At 39.5% G+C, this 20,292-nt stretch overlaps 1 protein-coding gene across 4 annotated transcripts in view; it reads left to right on the top strand.

Moving 5' to 3' along the window:
• The window catches only part of ddhd1b (DDHD domain containing 1b), a 79,548-nt gene that overhangs the window by 24,289 nt on the left and 34,967 nt on the right, over positions 1–20,292 (top strand). For 3 of the 4 annotated variants that reach the window (XM_048537999.2, XM_048537996.2, XM_048538000.2), the window contains exons 2-5: positions 9,230–9,403; positions 15,346–15,447; positions 16,434–16,562; positions 17,887–18,034. In XM_048537999.2, the coding sequence (XP_048393956.1) occupies positions 9,230–9,403; positions 15,346–15,447; positions 16,434–16,562; positions 17,887–18,034 (553 nt within the window). The remainder of the gene's footprint in view (positions 1–9,229; positions 9,404–15,345; positions 15,448–16,433; positions 16,563–17,886; positions 18,035–20,292) is intronic. The other variant, XM_048537998.2, reaches the window with a different exon arrangement.

Below are 20,292 nucleotides of genomic sequence, written 5' to 3'. Positions count from 1 at the left end.
AATTGCAGGAGAAACATGGAAAACTTCCTAGAAATCTGGAGGAAAATCGAAGTCCCTAAGTGGTACGTTGTTTCTGGCTTGCAGAACTGCCAACAAGTGCCCCAACGCGAAGGTCCAGGATAAGGACAAATCATAGAATAGAGGGCCATTTACAGCAGTTGATGGATGAAACATCTTTTAAAGACACTTGTAAAAATTATTTTGTGGGATGCGGTAGTTGCTGGCTTTTATGGCCCATCCCCACTGCCCTCGAACTAAGTGGCTTGCTGCGATATTTCAGAGCATAGTTAAGATTCAACTACATTGTGTCCTTTGTATTTAAAATCTAGTGGAAAGTTACATGTATTGCAACATTTAAACATTGTTAACTGTAGATATTTACAGCTTTGTGGCAGTTAAGCCAAGACAAGGTTTTAAGTATATTTCAGTGGATTTAAAAAAATGCTTTTTGGTGTGCTAAATTGTTCAGTTTCATATACCAGTGAAAATGAGAAAGTTCATAACATTTTTAAACATTACTTGCTTGATTCAGGAGATATTTTGGCAGTTTGAAAGATTTACATTTTTTACTGCATTTTTTTTTACAATGTTAGGACATTGTTAGGACAAAAGTTACAACATTTTATTGTTGCAGTGATTGGAACCAGGTTAACCTCTTTTTGACTACAAGGCCATTGATTGGGGTTGTTAAACTAGGCTCATCAGGAAAGTCCACGCTGACTAATATCACAGGCTCCGAGGCTGGTTGGCCACAGCCAGTGTACTGTGCACGAGAAGTAAAGAGTGATTTTGTGATGGGATACTGGCCTCTGTGCAGTTATTTCAGTGGTGACGAGAGAAAACTTGATGTGCCGGAAGAACGTTTGCTTCCTGCAGTCATCTTGGAGTTTGGGTAAGCATTTCTGGCATCATGCGTTTATTTGGGAAGCTTGACTCATTTGATCCTTCTGTCGAAGACTGGGCACAGTATGTGGAAAGAATGCAATATTTTTTTCAGACAACTGACATTGGGGCAGATGAAAAACAATCTGTAATCCTCTGACTGCTTGCATGCTATCAGTATTCTCGGTTATAAGGGGCTTAACTTCCCAGAGGCTCAAGACATTTTAACCTTCCAAGAGTTAATGGAACTGGTTAAGGAATATTACAACCCCGAACCCCCCCTCATTCTGAGTTGCAATCTGTTTTATTCGGCTGTTAGAGAACCATGGGAATCCGTAATGATGAAATTGAGACAACTGGCATGTGATTTTGGTTTAACACTGAATGAGATGCTGACAGACAGTTTGGTATGTGGGACTAATGATGTAACCATGCAGAAGTGTCTGAAGCCCAAGTGGACTTCAAACAGGCACGATAACTGGCATTGTCATGAAGAAATGCAGCAAGGGAAGCGTGGGAACTACAGGGCATCCCAGTGGAAATGGACACGCTCACCTGTCCGACTGATCTTTGCCTACACCTCAGGTGGTGTTCCCTATCACGGACCCTCACGCAGGACATGTCCTGAGCAGAAGGACCATATGTCAGCCTACAGCAGAACCCCACAACAAAGCCAAGCCTCAACCAAGTGGCTAAAATGTTCTTCAGGATCTGGGCCAGCAAGCCATTGTGATCTCGAGACAGCATAGGTGTCCTACAAGGCCTGATTCGAGTAAGAAAACGCATTCTCCTGGTACCCAGGAGAAAGCACACTCTGCAAAGACCCCCTACCTGTAGCTTGGAACAACTAAATTACTTAGTGACATCCAAATTGGAGCTGAATAAATTTGATGTTTGGTTAAATGGTCGCCCAGTTCCTATAGAGGTCAATACTGGCGCAGCTGTATATTTGGTTGCAGAATCGGACTTTATCAAGATTGACTCTGAACTCCAACCCTTAAGTTTGCGCAAGACCTTAGCCAGGCTGAGAATGTACACTGCAGACTCATTGCAAATTAAGGGTTCTGATCTCCTACAAGAGGCAGTTTGTGCAGTTACCACTGATGGTAGTAAAAGTCTCAGTCTCAAGCGTAGTGTAGTGGAATTAGTTGAGAAAGATTCACCTGGATTGGCTCAATGTTTTTCGATTAGACAATGGCTGTCTAAATGATGTCCTTGTGAATTACCTAGGAGTACATAGAACATAGAACATTACAGCACAGTACAGGCCCTTCGGCCCTCCATGTTGTGCCAACCTGTCATACCGATGTGGAGCCCATCTAACCTACACTATTCCATGTATGTCCATATGCTTATCCAATGATGACTTAAATGTACCTAAAGTTGGCGAATCTACTACTATCCTGAATCTCCTTCAGGAAGGGTTTGGGACTGTCAAAGGGGCCAAAGACACTTCACGTGTTGACCAGGAAGAATTCCGAGTTTTTGCAAAGCCCACCTTGGTGCCATTTGTCTAGCAAACAGTAGTAGAGGCAGAGATCAGGAGGCTGGTGAGCGAAGGAATCAGCAAACCAGTGCGGTTTACAGAATAGGCAGCACCGGTTGTACCAATTGTGAAGCCTGAGGCTCTTTGCCTTTGTGGGAATTTTAAACAAATAGTAAATTGCTTCTCGCAGCTCGATAAATACCCGATCCCTTGCATAGAGGACTTGTATGCAAAAGTAGCGTGACTATCCTTTATAATGGTAGGCATGAGCCATGCCTTCCTACAATTGTGATTAGATGAGTCCCAGAACTATGCTAAAATTAATGCACATGAGAGTTTATGTCAGTATACAAGACTGCCATTTGGGGTATTATCAGTCTGCCTTTTTCCAGCAGACCATGGATAACATTTTACAAGGGCTACCCCAGGTTGCTACTTATCTGGATGACATACTAAGAACAGAGAAGACCAATTAAGGCACTTGGAGAACTTAGACATAGTGCTTAAATATTTCTCCCAAGCAGGCATGCGCCTTAGAAGGGAAAATGTGTGTTCCAGGCGCCCCAAGTGACCTACTTGGATTACAGAGTCAATAAAACTGCATTACCCCTTGGAGTGGAAAGAGAGGGTGACCAAAGGAGCCCCGGCTCCCACAGCTGTGCTGGAACTTAGGTCTTTCCTTGGGTTAGTGAATTATTACAGAAAATTCATACATGACCTGGGCTCCATCTTAGTGCCCTTACGCCTGCTATTGAAAAAGGGTCAGCCTTGGTAATGGTCACGTAGCCAAGAAGTAGCCTTTAGGGAAGTGAAAAAGCAGCTATCGTCCTCTGAGGTGTTGGCCCAAAGTGAGAGGCAGTGCTGACCATGATGCTTCCCTGTTTGGGATCGGGTAGTGCTGGCTCACCGGTGGCCCAATGACGAGGAACACTTAATAACATATGCTCCCCGAACTTTAGCTGATGCCAAATGCAAATATGCCCAGATAGAGAAGGAAGCTGCAAGCATCATTCCAGATACACAGACTCCAAGAAGTATTAGTCACGGACAATGGGACGTCATTTACTTGCAGAGAATTTGGATATTTCCCAAAGTCACTTGGCATTCGGCACATAAAGGCAGCTCCATGCCATCCGACGTCCAATGATCTAGCGGAAAGAACGGTCCAAACATTGAAGGCAGGTTAAAGAAGCAGCCTACAGCATCACTTGATACCAAACTGTCCTGGTTCCTGTTTGATTATAGGATCATCCCACAGGGATAGCTCCAGCAGAGTCGCTGATCGGGAATAGACTCCACACCACATTAAACCTGATATTTCCGGATCTGGTGGGAAGGGTGAAACAGCAGCAGGAATGCCAATGCTGGCCACGTGCCGCTTTTAAGCGAGAGACAGTTTAATTCAGATGGACGAAGTTTGGTGCTGGAACGATTGAAGTGGTCCTGTGTGGGTATGAGGCGACGTTGACATGAGATCAGGTCCTGCCACTTACAATATTCGGGTTGATGATACAGTCCTGAACAAACATTGGGAACCTATTACCCCTCAAAAAGGGTAGGAGCAAAATATACCTGGCCCCTCGGAACAGCTAGAAGGCCTGCTGGGAACTGTAAGCCCTCCCCTTCCATCTAGTGTCAAACGAACCTCAGAGTCTGAGATGGATTCAGCCTCAATACCTTTACTGCTGGGAAAAAAAGGAGGAAACTCTCCTGAGATGCTCTGGACACAAGGGGTGGGCTTTGATCCTGTACACGTTCTTCTGATTCAGACTCTGACACAAGTGTCAAGGCTTGGGGTGAAAATGTCCCAGGAAGAGCTACAAGAGGAAGACCAGGCCTACATCCATGGACTTGGGAGGGGGTCGGCGGTGGTGATGGTGGTGGGATGTAGTGATTGGAACCAGGTTCACTTTGTTGACTACAGGGTCATTAGTTGGTTGTTAACCTGAACCCATCAGGAAATCTCCTCCATTCAGGTGGCTGGCCACAGCCAGTGCACTGTGCACATGTAAATAAAGGGTGACTTGGTGATGGGATACCTTGCTTCTGTGCAGTTGTTTCAACTGTACTGCCAGAATTTATGCCTTTAAGTTTATGCATAGTTTCATCTGTTAAATAATCCCACTGATAGTATCATAGAATCCCTACAGTGTGGAAAGGGGGACTTGCGGCCTATCAAGGCTGCACGCACTTCTAAAGACCATCTTGCCCAAACTGAGACCCTCCCTCTCTATCCTATGACCCCATATTTACCATGGCTAACCCTATTAACCTGCCCACCCCTGGACACTATGGGCAATTTGGTGTGGCAATTCCACCTAACTTTCACATCTTCGGACTGTAGGAGGAAACCAAATCACTTGGCAGAAACCCATGTAGACACTGGGAGAATGTGCAAACTCCACATAGTCACCCAAGGCTAGAATTGAACTCCGGTTTCTTGCTGCTGTGAGGCAACAAAGCTAACCATGGTGTCACCATGCTCTTTATTTATGTGGAATTACTTACTGTCAGTGATGAATAATTTTTGGTCTTAATTAGTGAATGAAAATCATCTTATCTGAATGATCTCTCAGGGTGGCCACTGCTATAGTATAAAATTACTGGTGAATAATTTAAGTTCACAAAAATGGCAATCTCTCTCACTGATGAATGGTATCTTCAATGTGCTTTATTTTAATAGTGCATTCCAGATTATGTGACCCCTGTTCAATTAGTCTAGTTAGTTGATTTAAGATGAAACCAATTTGATTTTGATTCTCCAATGGGATGTGGAAAATGACGAGTAATCTTCAAGGCCCAGGGCTCAGATGCGTGGTTTTAGCTTAAACAGGAGTTGTTGTTCAGCAAAATTTGAAGCAGTATTTGTGTGAAGTGAATGAATGGAGGATTTTGTATTCAATATGCTTGTTGTTCTTTTATTTCTGATTTACCTGGCTTGATTTAGTTAAGTAATTCACTTAAAACTTTGCATAAAGAAGCCATTTTAAACATTAAACATACCAATAGGTACAAGATATTGTAAGAATTCGATCAGAAAACCGATGGCTTGTTGTGCGTTTTTGCGGTGAATGTCTCAGACTTTACTACATTTATCCTATGTGCTGCAGTGCCTAATTCAGTGCAGTTTATTACTGACCAGTCTCATTGTGCATTTCCATACTCTATCCACTAGCACATATATTGGCAAAGTACTGCTTGAATTTCAGTTTCTGCCGACATGTATCAATACATTACAGGTAACATTTGTTAAACTCTTACAAACACTTCATTTAGTTATGTGACTTTCTCTCCATGGTTGCCATGTCAATTAGGTCTGCTGACCGGAAATAATTCTGTGTTCAATGTGAAAGGGAGTGGTCAAGGTTTATGATAAATAGAGCAGGCTGAATAAAAGCTATTTCAACATAAGCCATTTTTGACCAAGAGGTTTTTGTTATATTTTAAAGTACTAGCTGCCAGAAGCTGACTGACTTGTATTGTCAAATAAGTGGGAAGAAATTTGGCAATTGAGAACTGTGGTGGTACATGTTAACCCGCAAGAGCAGGGACCCCATGCACAATCTTCACCCAAGCATGAAGTGGAAACAAAATTGCAGGTCTCCAGGGAAAAGACAGCCACATGACTGTTTAGCTCTTACAAAGAGCCGGCATGGACACAATGGGCCAGATGGCCTCCATTCATGCTATAAGCATTCTGTAATTTATAATGGTTCACAGCAGCTCAGTCAACTGTGTGAACTTCTGTCTGCCATCGAGAAGAAGTCTTCACCTATGAGCTGATTTGGAGGCAGTTGAAATCTGGCAGGTATGAACTAACAATTGAACGTCATTGCCCAAATAATGATGGTGTGCACAAGTGTAACACGAATGTAAAAACTTTCCTCATTGTTTCTACCAAACTGCCATTCAGAAATGAGAGATGGGAGAAAAAAATTCTGCACATAATCTTTTGAGTTTTACTTGCTGATTAGGCAAGTTCTTTTCATATCAATGCTGAGCAGCAGAAGTTTCTTGACTGGAGTAACTTGCTTTTCTAAAATATTGGTGATGTACAGAAGGTGCCCCCAAGTGCTTCACTTTAAGAAGTCAGAGGCAGATGGCAAGCAGTGGGTGGGAAATATAAATGTCTGGTACAGGAGATTGATTGTTTTCAGTTACTGTGTGAATAGCTCTTTGTTTATTATTTTAACATTACAGTTACAAATTTATGACAGTGAATTTGTGTATGCGTTATAGTGAGAGATTCTAGTGCAGAGAATTGGAATACTACTGGGAGATTTGGATGCCAGCAAAGTGTTGATTAAAGTCCATTCTTCTTTTTTTACGACCAATATCTGAGCCTCAACTGCGTTAGTAACATATTTTGTTTCCACTTGTGGAATGTGGGCATCGCTGACTGGCCCAGCATTTATTGCTCATTGCCAGTTACCCCTGAGGTTGATGCTGAGCTGCCTTCTTAAATTGTTGCTGTCCATGTGCCGTAGGTTGACCTGCAATGCCTTTAGGGAGAGATTTCCAGGATTTTGAACCAGCAACAGTAAAGTAACAGCAATATATTTCCAAGTCAGTATGGTGAGTGACTTGAAGAGGAACTTGCAGGTGGTGTTTCCATGTACCTGCTGACCTGGTCCTTTTTTGATGGAAGTAGGTTTGCAAGGTGCTCTCTGAGGATCTTTGGTGCAATGTTTCTTGTAGTTTAGTACATGCTGCTGCTACTGAATGGTTGTGGTAAATGTTTTGTCCTGGGCTGTGTCAATCTTCTCATTTGTAGTTGGAGCTGTACTCATTCAGGCAAGTAGGGAGCGTTCTGTCACACTCCTGACCTGTGCCTTGTCGATGGTGGACAAGCTTTGGGAAATCAGGAGGTGAATTACTCACAGGTGTATTCTTAATCTCTGACTTGCTCTTGTAACTATTGTATTTATATGGTGAATCCTGTTGAGTTTCCAGTCACTGGTAACCCCAGGGGGTTGATAGAATGCCAACTCAGCCTGAGATTAGCAGTTAGTTAAGAAAACATATACCCTAGAACAGTACAGCAGAGGAACAGCTCCTTTGGCCCAACATGTCTGTGCCAACCATGATATTTTAAACCAGTGCCATCTTCCTGCATATGGTCTGAATCTCTCTAATCTTTTCCTGTTCATGTGTCTGTCTAAATGCCTCTTACACTTTGCTAACATTTATGCTTTTGTCACCTTCCCTGGCAACATGTTTCAGGCACCTACCAGCCTCTACCTACAAAGAAATCTTTCCTCCCGTACCTCTGTTAAATTTTCCCCCTCTTATCTTAAACCTTTGCCCCTAATGACACTGAGCTTCATGTTATCTGTCACTTCAACACACTAACATGTTCCCTGGCTAACATCTGTATGTCAGGCTTGCTGGAGAAACAGCATCTCATTTCTGCTTGGGGACCCAGTGGCCTTTGGGACTCTATATCAAATTGTAGGGCCTTCCATTGGAGCACCTTCTCCCATATTCTTAATCCAACTCTCACGCACCAGACCTTGTCATCATATAGACTGCTACCACAAACAACCCATTTGGGTTGTTTTCTCTGCGCTGTCCTCCCACCTCGTCTTCAGGATGTATACAACTTTTTCCTAACTACAGTCAGTTCTGCAGAAGGGTCATTGGACCTGAAATGTTAACTCTGCTTTCTCTCCAGAGAAGATGCCTGACCTGCTGAGTTTTTCAAGCAAGTTTTGTTTTTGCAGTTCTTTGGTTTTATTTTAGTTAGCTTCATGTTAATTGAAAAATGCCATCTCATTTCTTATTGGGTCCTTGAACCTTGCAGATAGAGAAGCCTTTCACCTCAGCAGTTAGGTCAAACTTGAACAGTTACAGAAGTGAAAGCCTAGTGACCATAAACAACTGCACCAACAAGACTCCTTCACTGATGGTATTTTAAAGACAAGATGTTAGTAGATCAGCTTTCTGAGTAAAGGTAAACAATTTCAAAATTGCAGATTGAATTTTACTGGGTCCAGAAGGTGGGCCAGGAGGCACAAGGAATCACGGAACTGGGTCAGATTGACTCCCCAGTGTGTATTGTCACTGTTGAGGCATATTACAGATGGCAGACTGGAAGAGGACAGGCTGTCACCCCAAGGCAATGGGTTATATGCAAGGAAGAAAGGCAGCACCAGTGACGCCCAAAGAGGTGTTCAGCCCCAAGCCTAGTATTTCTTTTGCCTCCTTAACAGATGAGGCCCCCTGTGTTCCTCAGAAAACTCTCTCCTGTCAGTGATGCTAAGCTTTCAGAGCTCCATGATTGAAGGGAAGCATGGGGATCTTGCCTCCTTTCCGTCTTTACTGGATGGTGGGCCGACAGGCAGCCAATTATGAAGTTGCCTGAGGTAAAATTATTACTCCGGCACCTGTGACCCCATTTGTCTGGTAAAACATTTCTTAACATTATTCAGTTAAAGGAGGCTTCTCCTTCCATGAATGAATTCCTCTGTAGTTTGAAAATAAACTGATCTTGATGAAATGCATTTATGGAATAGTCAGTACAACTTAACAATCAACATTTGTCTATTTATTTTTTAAAAAAATGAGAGAAAATTAATAGAAAATTGCTTCCTATTGTTTTAATATTCTGTACAGTACTGTTTAGTTTCAGACTCTGCTTTTTCTCCCTCATCCTCTCTTCTGTTTTCCATTGTTCCGATCACATGAAACTAACAAAATCCTGAAATCACCCAGCAGGTCAGGCAGCATCTTTAGAGTGAAACAATCACAGTACTTTGATTCTTGTTGTACTTAGTGTATTTAAGAAGAAATGTTCAGAGATTTTGCAACATACCAGATCTTGCATTCTGCTGTTAATTATGCTTATGTTGTCCTTCGCAGAACCTGATAAGATTGTAGTCATGCGTGGCCAGTGGTTTGTTGATGGTACGTGGCAACCTTTGGAAGAAGAAGACAGTAATCTCATTGAAGCCGAACACCTAAAGCGTTTTCGGGGTCAACAGATGCAGGATGCATTTGAACTGGATGTAGCTAAACCCATGGATAGCAAAGATGGTAAGACAAGTAAAGCCTATAATCCCAGCTGCAGTTTCACAATGCGCTCTTTCTGAAATAAAGGCTGGCATTTTTCAGCCTTGTTTTCTATTTGAATAGACAGTATACATAATGAATAGCTACTATGAAATGAGAAATATTATATTTGAGAACTACAACTCTGACCTTTTGAATGTACTATGAACCTGAAGGTTGACATGTTTCATGTAAGGCATTGAAAGGCCATGATTGTGAATGTTCATAGGATTTAGGCATCACTGGCAAGACTAAAACTTAACCATTAATCTCAGATTAACCCTGAAAAAGACAGTGGACAGGCCTTGAACTGTTGTAGTTGAGTTGGGAAAAATGCTCCCAGTGTTCAGAATTTTGACCCATTGAAACTATATTAATCTTAATTCATTGTCCATCAGGTTGGTGTGTGGCTTAGAAGGAAAATTGAAGAGTGTGGTTTTCCAAGGCCGTCTGGAAACTGGTAACAGGAATGAAACAGGGCTATTTTATTTTAGTCATATTTTCAATAAACTAATACAGATAAAATAAGATTTTTTTTCATCCTATACTTCAGTAACTATCCAGAAAAACGTCTTTTGAGATCAACAAAGAAGTTACAACTTGTATTCCCCAACTTTGCATCCAATTTTATTCTTACTTCTTTCCTATCTAACCAGATGGGTCAAGGATTCACATACACTCAGCCATCTTTGTCAGTGCTTAGCCAATAAATTAACTGGCCTTATTTAATTCAGTTCAGAGATAGTAAGAACTGCCTTTGCTGGAGTCGGAGATAACACAGTGTGGAGCTGGAGGAATACAGGCCAGGCCAGGCAGCATCAGAGGAGCAGGAAAGCTGACATCAAAATATTATTTAATTCTGCTTAACTTTTATTTAAGGAATCTTTAAGTTTAAACTAACACAAAGCTACATTATCATTGGAAAACTGTAGAAGTTTGCAAGCTTGGAACAGAATTGTAAAACTGTACAACTGATGAAAATGAGATGAAAATCTCAAACTTGCAGAATAAGCAAAAATACACTATTGGTTTACTAGAATTTCACCATAATCACTCCAAATGTAAAGGAATATTATTGCAAATAATTATGATCCTTTTATGAATTGGTTTTGGAATTTAGTTTTGCTGCAGATATCTTCTCTAGTGCAGTGTTGTTATTTATTCCTGTAAGAATCTGATTGCCTGCTTCTCATAGACGTTTGACTCCCACTGCTCCACACCTACTAGTGTGGTAACAGTATCTGGGACTGTAACAATCATTCATTCTGGACTGGCCCTACCTCACTTATGCATGCACGTTCCTCCAATTTTTCTAAATGCAGACTGTATGAACACTAAATATGATGTTGGCTTATTTTGCATGCAGCTTTATGTTTTTGGTAGACAGAACCTACAAGGAAAATGCTGGAAATACTCATGTTAGGTGGCATCTGTAGAGTGAATGACAATTTTTTTGAAATTGATGCTCTTCGGCTTCTGATAAAGGTACTTCAGCTTCATACTACGTTTTTAAAAATTGCAAAAAAAATCAATTAGTTTTCAAATTCAGTAAGTTTTAATTGAGTTGCATTCAAACATTGGAAATGACTCATGTCAAACTATATCAACCTGATCTATATTCACAACTCCAGAAATGATCCAGCAACACCATATATTAGTTTTGGCTCTTCTTTAAGTTGGGAAACTTTTTTTTTTGGATTATTTCTGTGAGCTGGAACATTATGAATCAAATTGATTGTGCATCGGACTAAATGTTCACACTTTGCTTAAATCCTCAACGTCAACTCAAGTTCTTCACGTAATTTAGTGAATTTTTTTTTTCCTTGTTTTCTACAAATGTCAGGCAGTATTTTCTTGTGCAGGTTGGGTGCCTTTTCAATCATTAACCTCTACATTATTTTAAATATCTTTTCTCAAAAGTAATTTCTTATTGGACTTTTAGTGTGTAGAAAATTCGCAAGAGGGGAAATCTTTTTCAACTTTGCGTAGATAAATAACATGTCTCACCCACTGAAATGCTGATTTTGAGATTGTCACAAATGCCAATACTTGGGTTCTGTGTTGCTTTAATTTTTAGTATTTTTTTAAACTGAAGCACTTGTCTGAATGCAAAAAATTTCAAAACTTCTTTCATCAAAAAGTTCAATCAAATTAATCAAACACTTTGCTTTTAACAAATGAAATTTTGCTCCCTTAAACCACATTTGTCCTCTTGCTGTTTTCAGTACCATGATTAAACTGGTTGGTCTGTTGTTACTGGTTTTTGTCCTTGCACTTTTTTTAAAAATGTGATGAACGTTGGAAGTTTGTGGCCAGTGTCTCCACAATTTCGATCTTTACTTCCGTCAGCACCTTTAGAAAATTCCATCCAATGCTGGTGACTAAGTAAAACCAGCTTTTCTAATACCCCTTCTCTATCAATTTTCTCCTCTTTGACCATGCCAATGCCAGCATGTCCTTCCCTTTGATAAAGTCAAATGCAATGTGCTCATTTATTACCGCAGCCATCCCCTCGCTCCCCATGCAAAATTTCCAGTTTAGGTTCCAAATCAGCCCACCAGTGGTCTCGTTACTTGTATACTATTTAGATGCTCATATCATCTTTTGGATTGCCTTTTTAATGCTACCTGCCAGTCAGTTTTCATAGTCTTTGCCTTTCAAATGGCGTGATAATTAAGCTTACTCTCATCACTTGCATGGATATGTTTGGCATTTGCACGTTGAAACTTCTAATATTAAAAGCAGAAAAATTTCTCCTCTTGTACATTTAAATATACTGCCACGTAGGCAGACTCTTTTAAAAATTGTTATGCTATACATATGAAGCATAGTAAGGATTACGTAGGAGCCCTACATAAGTGAATAGAAATACTTTAATATAAATTGGACACAGCATGAATCAGCTTTGTAAAAATCGTCAACAAAGGAACATAGAAGATAGGAGCAGGAGGAGACCATTCGGCCATATGCATGATGATTGGTGAAATTGTGCTGTAAAAATTCTACATTTGTTTCATCTAGCTGTTTGCATGCACATTGCCGGCCTATACCATCAACTATATTTTAAAGATAGGGAGATTTTCCCATAATTAGAAACTTACGATAACCTTATACCCACAATTTGCAACTTTTTTGATGTTAAAGTCTCAAAAAAAACTTGAAGATAAAAGTAGCTTCAAATGATCAGCACAGCAATAAACTTAACTTGTTGAAGGATGCTTGAATTTAAGATTTTAATAGCTTAATTTTCCAGTTCTGCTGCTACTGTGCAATGTTTGAAGCTCAGCTTGTTACAATTTTTATCATTGGTAGCTAGGAGGTATGTTAATGCTGATTTGTTTTAAATATTTTCTGGATAATTGTGCATGATTTGATGTATATCATCAATTTAGGTTTTTAAATTTGCGTGGAATTTTGGATGCCAACAAAATGTATTACAAAGTAAGGTTTGGATGTAGGAATGGAAGGTGGATTAGTAAGTTCGCTGATGATACAAAGGTGGGTCGAGTTGTGGACAGTGTGGAGGGCTGTTCTAGGTTACAAAGGGATATTGATAGGATGCAGAGCTGTGCTGAGAAGTGGCAGAAGGAGTTTAACCCTGAAAAGTGTGATCTGATTCATTTTGGAAGGACAAACTCAAAAGCAGAATACAGGGTGAATGGAAAGATTCTTGGCCGTGTGGAGGAGCAGAGGGATCTTGGGGTTCATGTCCACAGTTCACTGAAAGCTGCCGCCCAGGTGGATAGAGTTGGTAAGAAGGCGTATGGTGTGTTAGCTTTCATTAATAGATAGATTGAGTTGAAGAGCCGTGAAGTCATGCTCCAGCTATACAAAACCCTGGTTCGACCACTTCTGGAGTATTGTGTCTAGTTGTGGTCGCCTCATTACAGGAAAGATGTGGAAGCATTGGAAAAGGTGCAGAAGAGATTTGCCAGGATGTTGCCTGGAATGGAGGGAAAATCTTACAAGGAAAGATTGAGAGTGCTAGGGTTTTTCCTCATTAGAACAACAAAGGATGAGAGGTGACTTGATAGAGGTGTACAAAATAATCAGAGGTATAGATAGAGTAGACGGCCAGAGACTTTTTCCTAGGGTGGAGGTAGCTATTACACGGGGGGCATAATTCTAAAGTGAGTGGAGGTAGATATCAGGGAGACGTCAGAGGTAGGTTCTTTACTCAGAGTGGTAGGGGTGTGAAATGCATTGCTGGAGAGGGTAGTGGAGTCAGTCTCATTAGGGGCATCTAAGCAGTTATTAGATAGGCATATGGATGATAGTATGAGCTAGCAGTGGAGGTTAGGTAGACCTTGGGTTTAGAGTAAAAGTTCGGCACAACATCGTGGGCCGAAGGGCTTGTACTGTGCTGTACTGTTCTGTATTCTAAAGTAAAGTGTTAATTTGGTTATGATCATTGCAGTTGAGAAGCAAGCTACTTGTCTACCCTTTGCTTTTCTTGTGTAAATGAGTACATTTGGTTTTGATAGACTTACTGAGTTTAAGTTTGATTTATTGTTGTCAATGAATGGAGATACAGTGAAAAGTGTTGTTTTGCATGCTATACAAGCAGATCATGCCATTATAAAGTGCATCAGGGTAACAGAACAGAGTGCTGAATACGGTGTTACAGCCACAAGAGTAGGGGCAAAGAGCGAGATCAGAATTGTCACTTGAGATGTCCATTCTAAAGCCTGATAACAGCGGGAAAGAAGCTGTTCTCAAATCTGTTCGTACGTGTATTCAAACTTTTACATCTCTTCCCTGACGGAAGAGAGTGTAACCGGGGTTGGAGAAGTTGTTGATCAGGCTGGTTGCTTTCCCAAGTCAGCCGGAAGTACGGATGGAGACAATGATGGAAGGCTGCTTTGCGTGATGGACGAGGCAGTGCACAAGACTCTGTGTAGTTTCTTGTGGTCTTCGGAAGAGCAGTTGCCATACCACACTGTTATGCATCCAGATAGGATGCTTTCTATACTTCATCTACAAAAATTGGTAAGAGTCCATAAGACATAGTAGCAAAAATTAGGCCATTCAGCCCATCGAGTCTGCTCTGCCATTCAATGATGGCAGATAAGTTCCTCAACCCCATTTTCCTGCTTTCTCCCCGTAACCCTTGATCCCCTTGTTAATTGAGAACCTATGTATCTCAGTCTTAAAGGTACTCAATGACCTGGCCCCCACAGCCTTCTGTGGCAGTGAATTCTATAGATTCACCACTCTTTGGCTGAAGACGTAGCTCTGTATTTCCATTCTAAAAGGTCTTCCCTTTACTCTAAAGCTATGTTGAAATTGAAGGAAAGTGATGAGCATTTGTCCTCATTGATAACCTGAAGTAAAGTAATCTAACTGAATAGGTTAGTACTTTTTGTAAAGCATTTGAATTTTATTCAATCGTTCTGGTTTTGTGTAGACAAGTTGTTGAATTACTTCTCTTTTCAGAATTTAAAATGGCGGTGAATGATGTGGTTTTTAAAAATTTGAGCCATTACTGTGCTGATTATTCTGATATCTGGCTGCAATATATTGCAAAAAGCTGAGACTAATGGAATTCTGACACTAACAATCGTGTAACTTCTCAAAAAAAGTGTCTGGGCAGTTGCTGATGACCTGGAAATTGCATAATTAAAATCTTAATGTGATGAGATTGGTATGCTATTACAATAGATGTTAAAAAGTCAGATATCGTAGATTATGAAGTAGATTTCAAATTGTGTCCCTTTTCATTTGTAGACAAGTTTTAATTTGTATTTAATTTTCAAATGACTTGCTTTGAACTAAATCAGGAAAACTGTACAGGTTCACCAATGTGGTGAAAGTAGAACTTTTTAATTATCAGAAAACTTAGACTATATTTTGATTTTGAGACCTTATTATGAAGATCATTTGAGTGATCAGAAAATCCATGAAGCTCACTTTTATTACTTTGTTAGTCTTCTACCAATTCCCTCCCTTCTACCTTCCCTTTCTGTTCAAATGGCGACAGTATAAGGAAAGTACTGACACTGCATGTAACAAAAGAAAATATTGCCAAGGTATAGTATAGATTGCTCTGAAACAGCTTTGCATTAATTAGAAAAACTTTTCAAGTAGCATTTACTCTCCCATCCTGAATCTGCAGTATTACCCAAATTAAGATTGTTCTCGAATTTGAATTATTTCCCCACCTTTCCATTAGAAGTGTCCATAGAAAACCTGCTGTATAAAATCATTATTTTATGTCCTTTGTTTGTAGCCTGTAAGGAGTTGTTGTTGCCAACTAGATTAATGCATGCTGTTTGGCTTATAGTGCATGTTTAAATTGGTTATCTGGTAGCTAGGTCAAACGGTATTGTAGAATTAGCAAGTGAATTACTTAAATTAAGAGTTGCACATCATGAACTGTTCATCCAGAAATGTTTATAATGTTACTGATGCTATTAAGTTGGAATTCACTTATAGCTCGTTTTGTAAACTGACTGAACAGAGAGATGTTTTATGCTATCATTAAGGCTTTGACAGTTAGCTCCATTATGTACTGAAACACACTTCCTTTGCACAAGTTGTCATCAGTAACTTGGGATTTTCAACGTATTCATTACTTATCGGTAGATTACAGTGCTATACTGAAAAAGACTTTTGCTGCTTCAGATCCCATACCACCTTCAACTATATCCACAATTTTGTATATGCACAGTGTGTAGAGGGTTCGTTATGTGGCCCTGATGGTATGTTTTTCAAATTGTTCTTGTTCTTGTCCTATCAACTGACTTCGCTGCCATTAGCCACGAACTGCTGAAGAGCAAAGCAATTTTATCTTGCAAGAAACCTGGAAGAACTTAACAGTTCATGTAGTGCTCCTTCTAGTCTACTTTAATTACTAATAAGCTTCTAGATTGGAGATGTCATTTAATCACTGCATGCATTTTGAACACCTTTCTCAGTATTAGAAGCTAAGTGTTCTGCATGTTACCTTTATAGAAAGCAGACAAATCTGTGTTCTGTGTTTCATTAACATGTGATATGTGTTTATTGGCCATAGCTATACATAGTTTAAAGCTCAGACGCAACCATGTGGACTGGTACAGTGTGGATGAGGTTTACCTGTACAGTGACGCAACCACATCCAAAATTGCCAGAACAGTTACGCAGAAATTGGGATTTTCTAAAGGTACAGTTTTCAAAAGCATTTTGCTTCACTCTTAGCTTTTAAGTTTCAAGTTCTGAATTTTTTGAGCACCCTTAAATAAGTTGATCATGTTGACATATTCTAATTTCATTATTGAAAATATTTTTAAAGGCACCTGTTGTTGAACATGTTCTTGGCCTTTGAAATGCATGTTGCTTTGACTTAAAGTTTTTAATTCTTTGGCAAAGAATTAAATTTTTGAAATGTCTATTTCTCAATACCTAGTTCACAGTCAATATATTTACCACGTACTCAGAAACTTGAGTCAAACAGTACCAGTAGAATAAGTACAACAACATTTAACTTCTGGTATAATTTTTCTATTGATGCGATTATCATTTTGCAAATGTAAGTTATAAAGCTAAAAGCTGGCTGCATTCATCAATTTGGCTGTTTCTAACTTAAGACATCCAGTTGGTAGTGGATTACTGTACCTGCAACCTCATTCCAATCTCTCTTCCTGCATACTGTTGTGCAGTGTAGTGTCCTTACCCCTAGACTGAGACTCCTGGGTTCAAGTCTCACCCTCTCCAGAGGTGTACAATAACATCTTTGAACAGGTTGGTTTAGGAAAATAAGTTAAACTCTTAAAGAATTAAATGATTGGTCCATCCAGAAAAAAAAAAGGGCTTTTTGATGGACTGTTATATATGACATTGTAACAATTCAATGTGGCACTGATAGAGATAATGGAGTAATATGCCTGTTGATCTTTTCTGACAGGAGTAATGAATGTACTGAAAAAATGAGGCAAAGCAGCTTAGAAAAGGATTTTTTAAAATCCCTTCTCAATCTGAAATGGCTGTTTCATTATTAACAAGTTATTAAAAATCCCAGTGGATTCTGGTGAGATTCAGATTCCTTCTGACTAACATGATTTCACTGAAGCTCAGTCGCATGAATGCCGAAAGGCATTGCTGTAACATCTTGAAGTGCATAACTGAGGAAATGCATTGTTGACTTTCATGAAGGCACACACATTATCTCGTTTTCCAGTGAAATCATAAGGTTTTCTACTGCTACAGACAACATTGGGAAAATGTGGAAGGGAAGAAATTTTAGAAATTAGATAAAGCAGAAGTTTTTAAAATGTGTTTTACTGAATCGATCTTTTTTTCAAAAGTATGCTTAATTTGACAGATTTGAGAGTAACTTTACCACTTAAAATTTTAACATACAGCTACCATACAGCTTTGTTGCTTGCAAAATGTATCTACTTTAAGATTTACATGCCAAATTTCTCAATGTTGCAACTATGCATACGTCTGTGTATGCACAAATAATGTCGTTCTTTTTGTCAATGCAGCATCAAGTAGTGGAACTAGACTTCATAGAGGATATGTAGAAGAGTCTTCACTTGAAGACAAACCTCCACTCCCTACTCACATTGTCTTTGTTGTACATGGAATCGGACAGAAAATGGACCAAGGTCGAATTATCAAAAATACAGGCATGTAAGTATTGCCTTTCAAAGTACCTGTTTATCACTGCATAAACATTTACTGTTTAACTGCAGTGAAATATCCAGTGGGATATTTGTAGTAATAAGCAGCTTGTTATTGATAAATGGGCATTGATTTCACCAGTCTGCCTCCCACCCAGTGGCCTGCATGGTTCTTATACATGCACTTGTCCCAAAATCTGATGTGAGCTCCTCCTGACTGAACATCGGTACTGTTGGCAGCCATTTTTAACAATTTGCTTCTCTGAGCTGTGAATTCTTCAGAATTTGCATATCCAGCCTGGGAACTAAAATCCAGGCAGTGATCACACATGAAAATAGAAGGTGGAATGTGAAAGCTGCCAGAAGCTTATCAAAGATAACAAAGTGTGGAGCTGCATGAACACAGCAGGCCAAGCAGCATCTCAGGAGCACAAAAGCTGATGTTTCGTGCATCTCTGATGAAGGGTCTGGGCCCGAAACGTCAGCTTTTGTGCTCCTGAGATGCTGCTTGGCCTGCTGTGTTCATCCAGCTTCACACTTTGTTATCTTGCGTTCTCCAGCATCTGCAGTTCCCATTATCTTAGAAGCTTATCAAACTCATTTTCTGTAATTAAGTGGATGGAACAATAGAAAATACAATTTAGTGCAAGTGAATTGAAGCCTTGCATGCAAATAGGGAAGATGGTTACACAAGACCTTTGTCCATTTCTGCTCATTAACTGTCTAGGAAAACTCTAAAGCTTTCTTAGTGAAAACTGACTCTGAGCATCTGAGGGGTGAAAAGAAAAATTTGAAGCATTTAGCCCTGAAAGGAAATCAATGAGAAACTGCTTCGTGGCAGACATGATAAGAAAGCATGAAAAGGTAAACTATAACCATAGGATAAGGGATAATTTGCAACCAGAATTACTTACGTTTATTAATTATTTCCATGCTTTTTATGCTTGAATTTCTTCCTCATTTATTTTCTTATGATTGATTCACTTTTTTTCTTGATGTTTCTTCAAGTTTTACTTTTCTTCGAGTTTGCATTACTTTTACTGTATTAGTGTTCATTTTGACTGACAGGCTTTCAGAGTGCATTCTGACTGACAGTCTTAGGGGAGTTGCAGTTTCCTTTAGTGTAATATTGGAAAGACACAAGCCTATTGCCTACACCTCTGCAACTAGCTTCACTCTCCATAAAATTCCATTTCCTGCCCACCTTGAACTGGAGTTCTGATGAAGAGTCATAATGGTCTCAAGATATTAATTCTGTTTGTGTCCCCACCGTTACAGCCAAATCCTTTTTTCCCATTCATGGATTGCGGGTGTTGCTGGCTAGACCAGCATTCGTTGTGCATCCTTTATTGTCCAGAGAGTGGTTATGAGTCAGCCACACTTCTTTGGGTCTGGAGTCAAATGCATATATCTCAAACAGTATCAATGTGGAACTTTGCTTGTCATAATAACCGACTTGAGGCTCCTGGAGGTTTTTAAATCTTGCTCTGGTGTAGAGTTGCAATTTTACTCCAGCAATTAAGTGATATTTATAACTTTCACTGAACTCTTTTTTTTTAAACTCAAGAGTTTGATCACTTGATATTTATGCGTCATTTGGCTTGAGAAATATCCACTTCAGTGAAAAGAATTCTTTGGTTGTTCCTGTGATCTGCAGAAAATAGTAATTGTGAAAATGCATGTGCATTGCTAATTTTAGTAACCGATCCAGAAGCAGTTATGATGAATTAGTCATTCATTCTTGCTTTAGAGTAGATTAAAGCTTCTAAAATGAAGATTTAAGCTTTTTTTTTAAAAAAGCAACATTGATTTATTAACCTTACTTACTGGCTGTGAAGTAGTTGTAACATGTTGGAATATTGTGAGAGAATCTGGAGATACTTGAAACTCAAGCTATATTTGAAAAATACAGACAAAAATCCACTGTTACATGAAACTAGTGGAATAATACACAATTTTTTATAACATGGTTAAAATGTTAAATTTAGATTGTGCTAGTACTAAAAGTGTGCAGTACTGTAACTTAAATTCTTTTCTGAAATAGTAAAGGACATTAGTGAACCAGATGGATCTTTATAATAATCAATGGTAGTTTTATGTTCATGAGACCAGCTTTCAAAACCAAATTTATTGATTGAATGTAAATTTCGCCAGTTTCCTTGGTAGAATTTGAATTCATGTCTCCAGCATATTTGACTAGGTACCTGAATCGCTAATTACCACTATGCCAGTGCTTCCCAGAGCATCAACATGCCAGGGAACAGCCCA

Source organism: Stegostoma tigrinum, chromosome 10 (assembly GCF_030684315.1).
Source record: "Stegostoma tigrinum isolate sSteTig4 chromosome 10, sSteTig4.hap1, whole genome shotgun sequence".
NCBI classification, from domain to species: Eukaryota; Metazoa; Chordata; class Chondrichthyes; order Orectolobiformes; family Stegostomatidae; genus Stegostoma; species Stegostoma tigrinum.
Note: the sequence above shows the minus strand (reverse complement) of the source record. Positions and strands in the feature narration are given on the sequence as shown.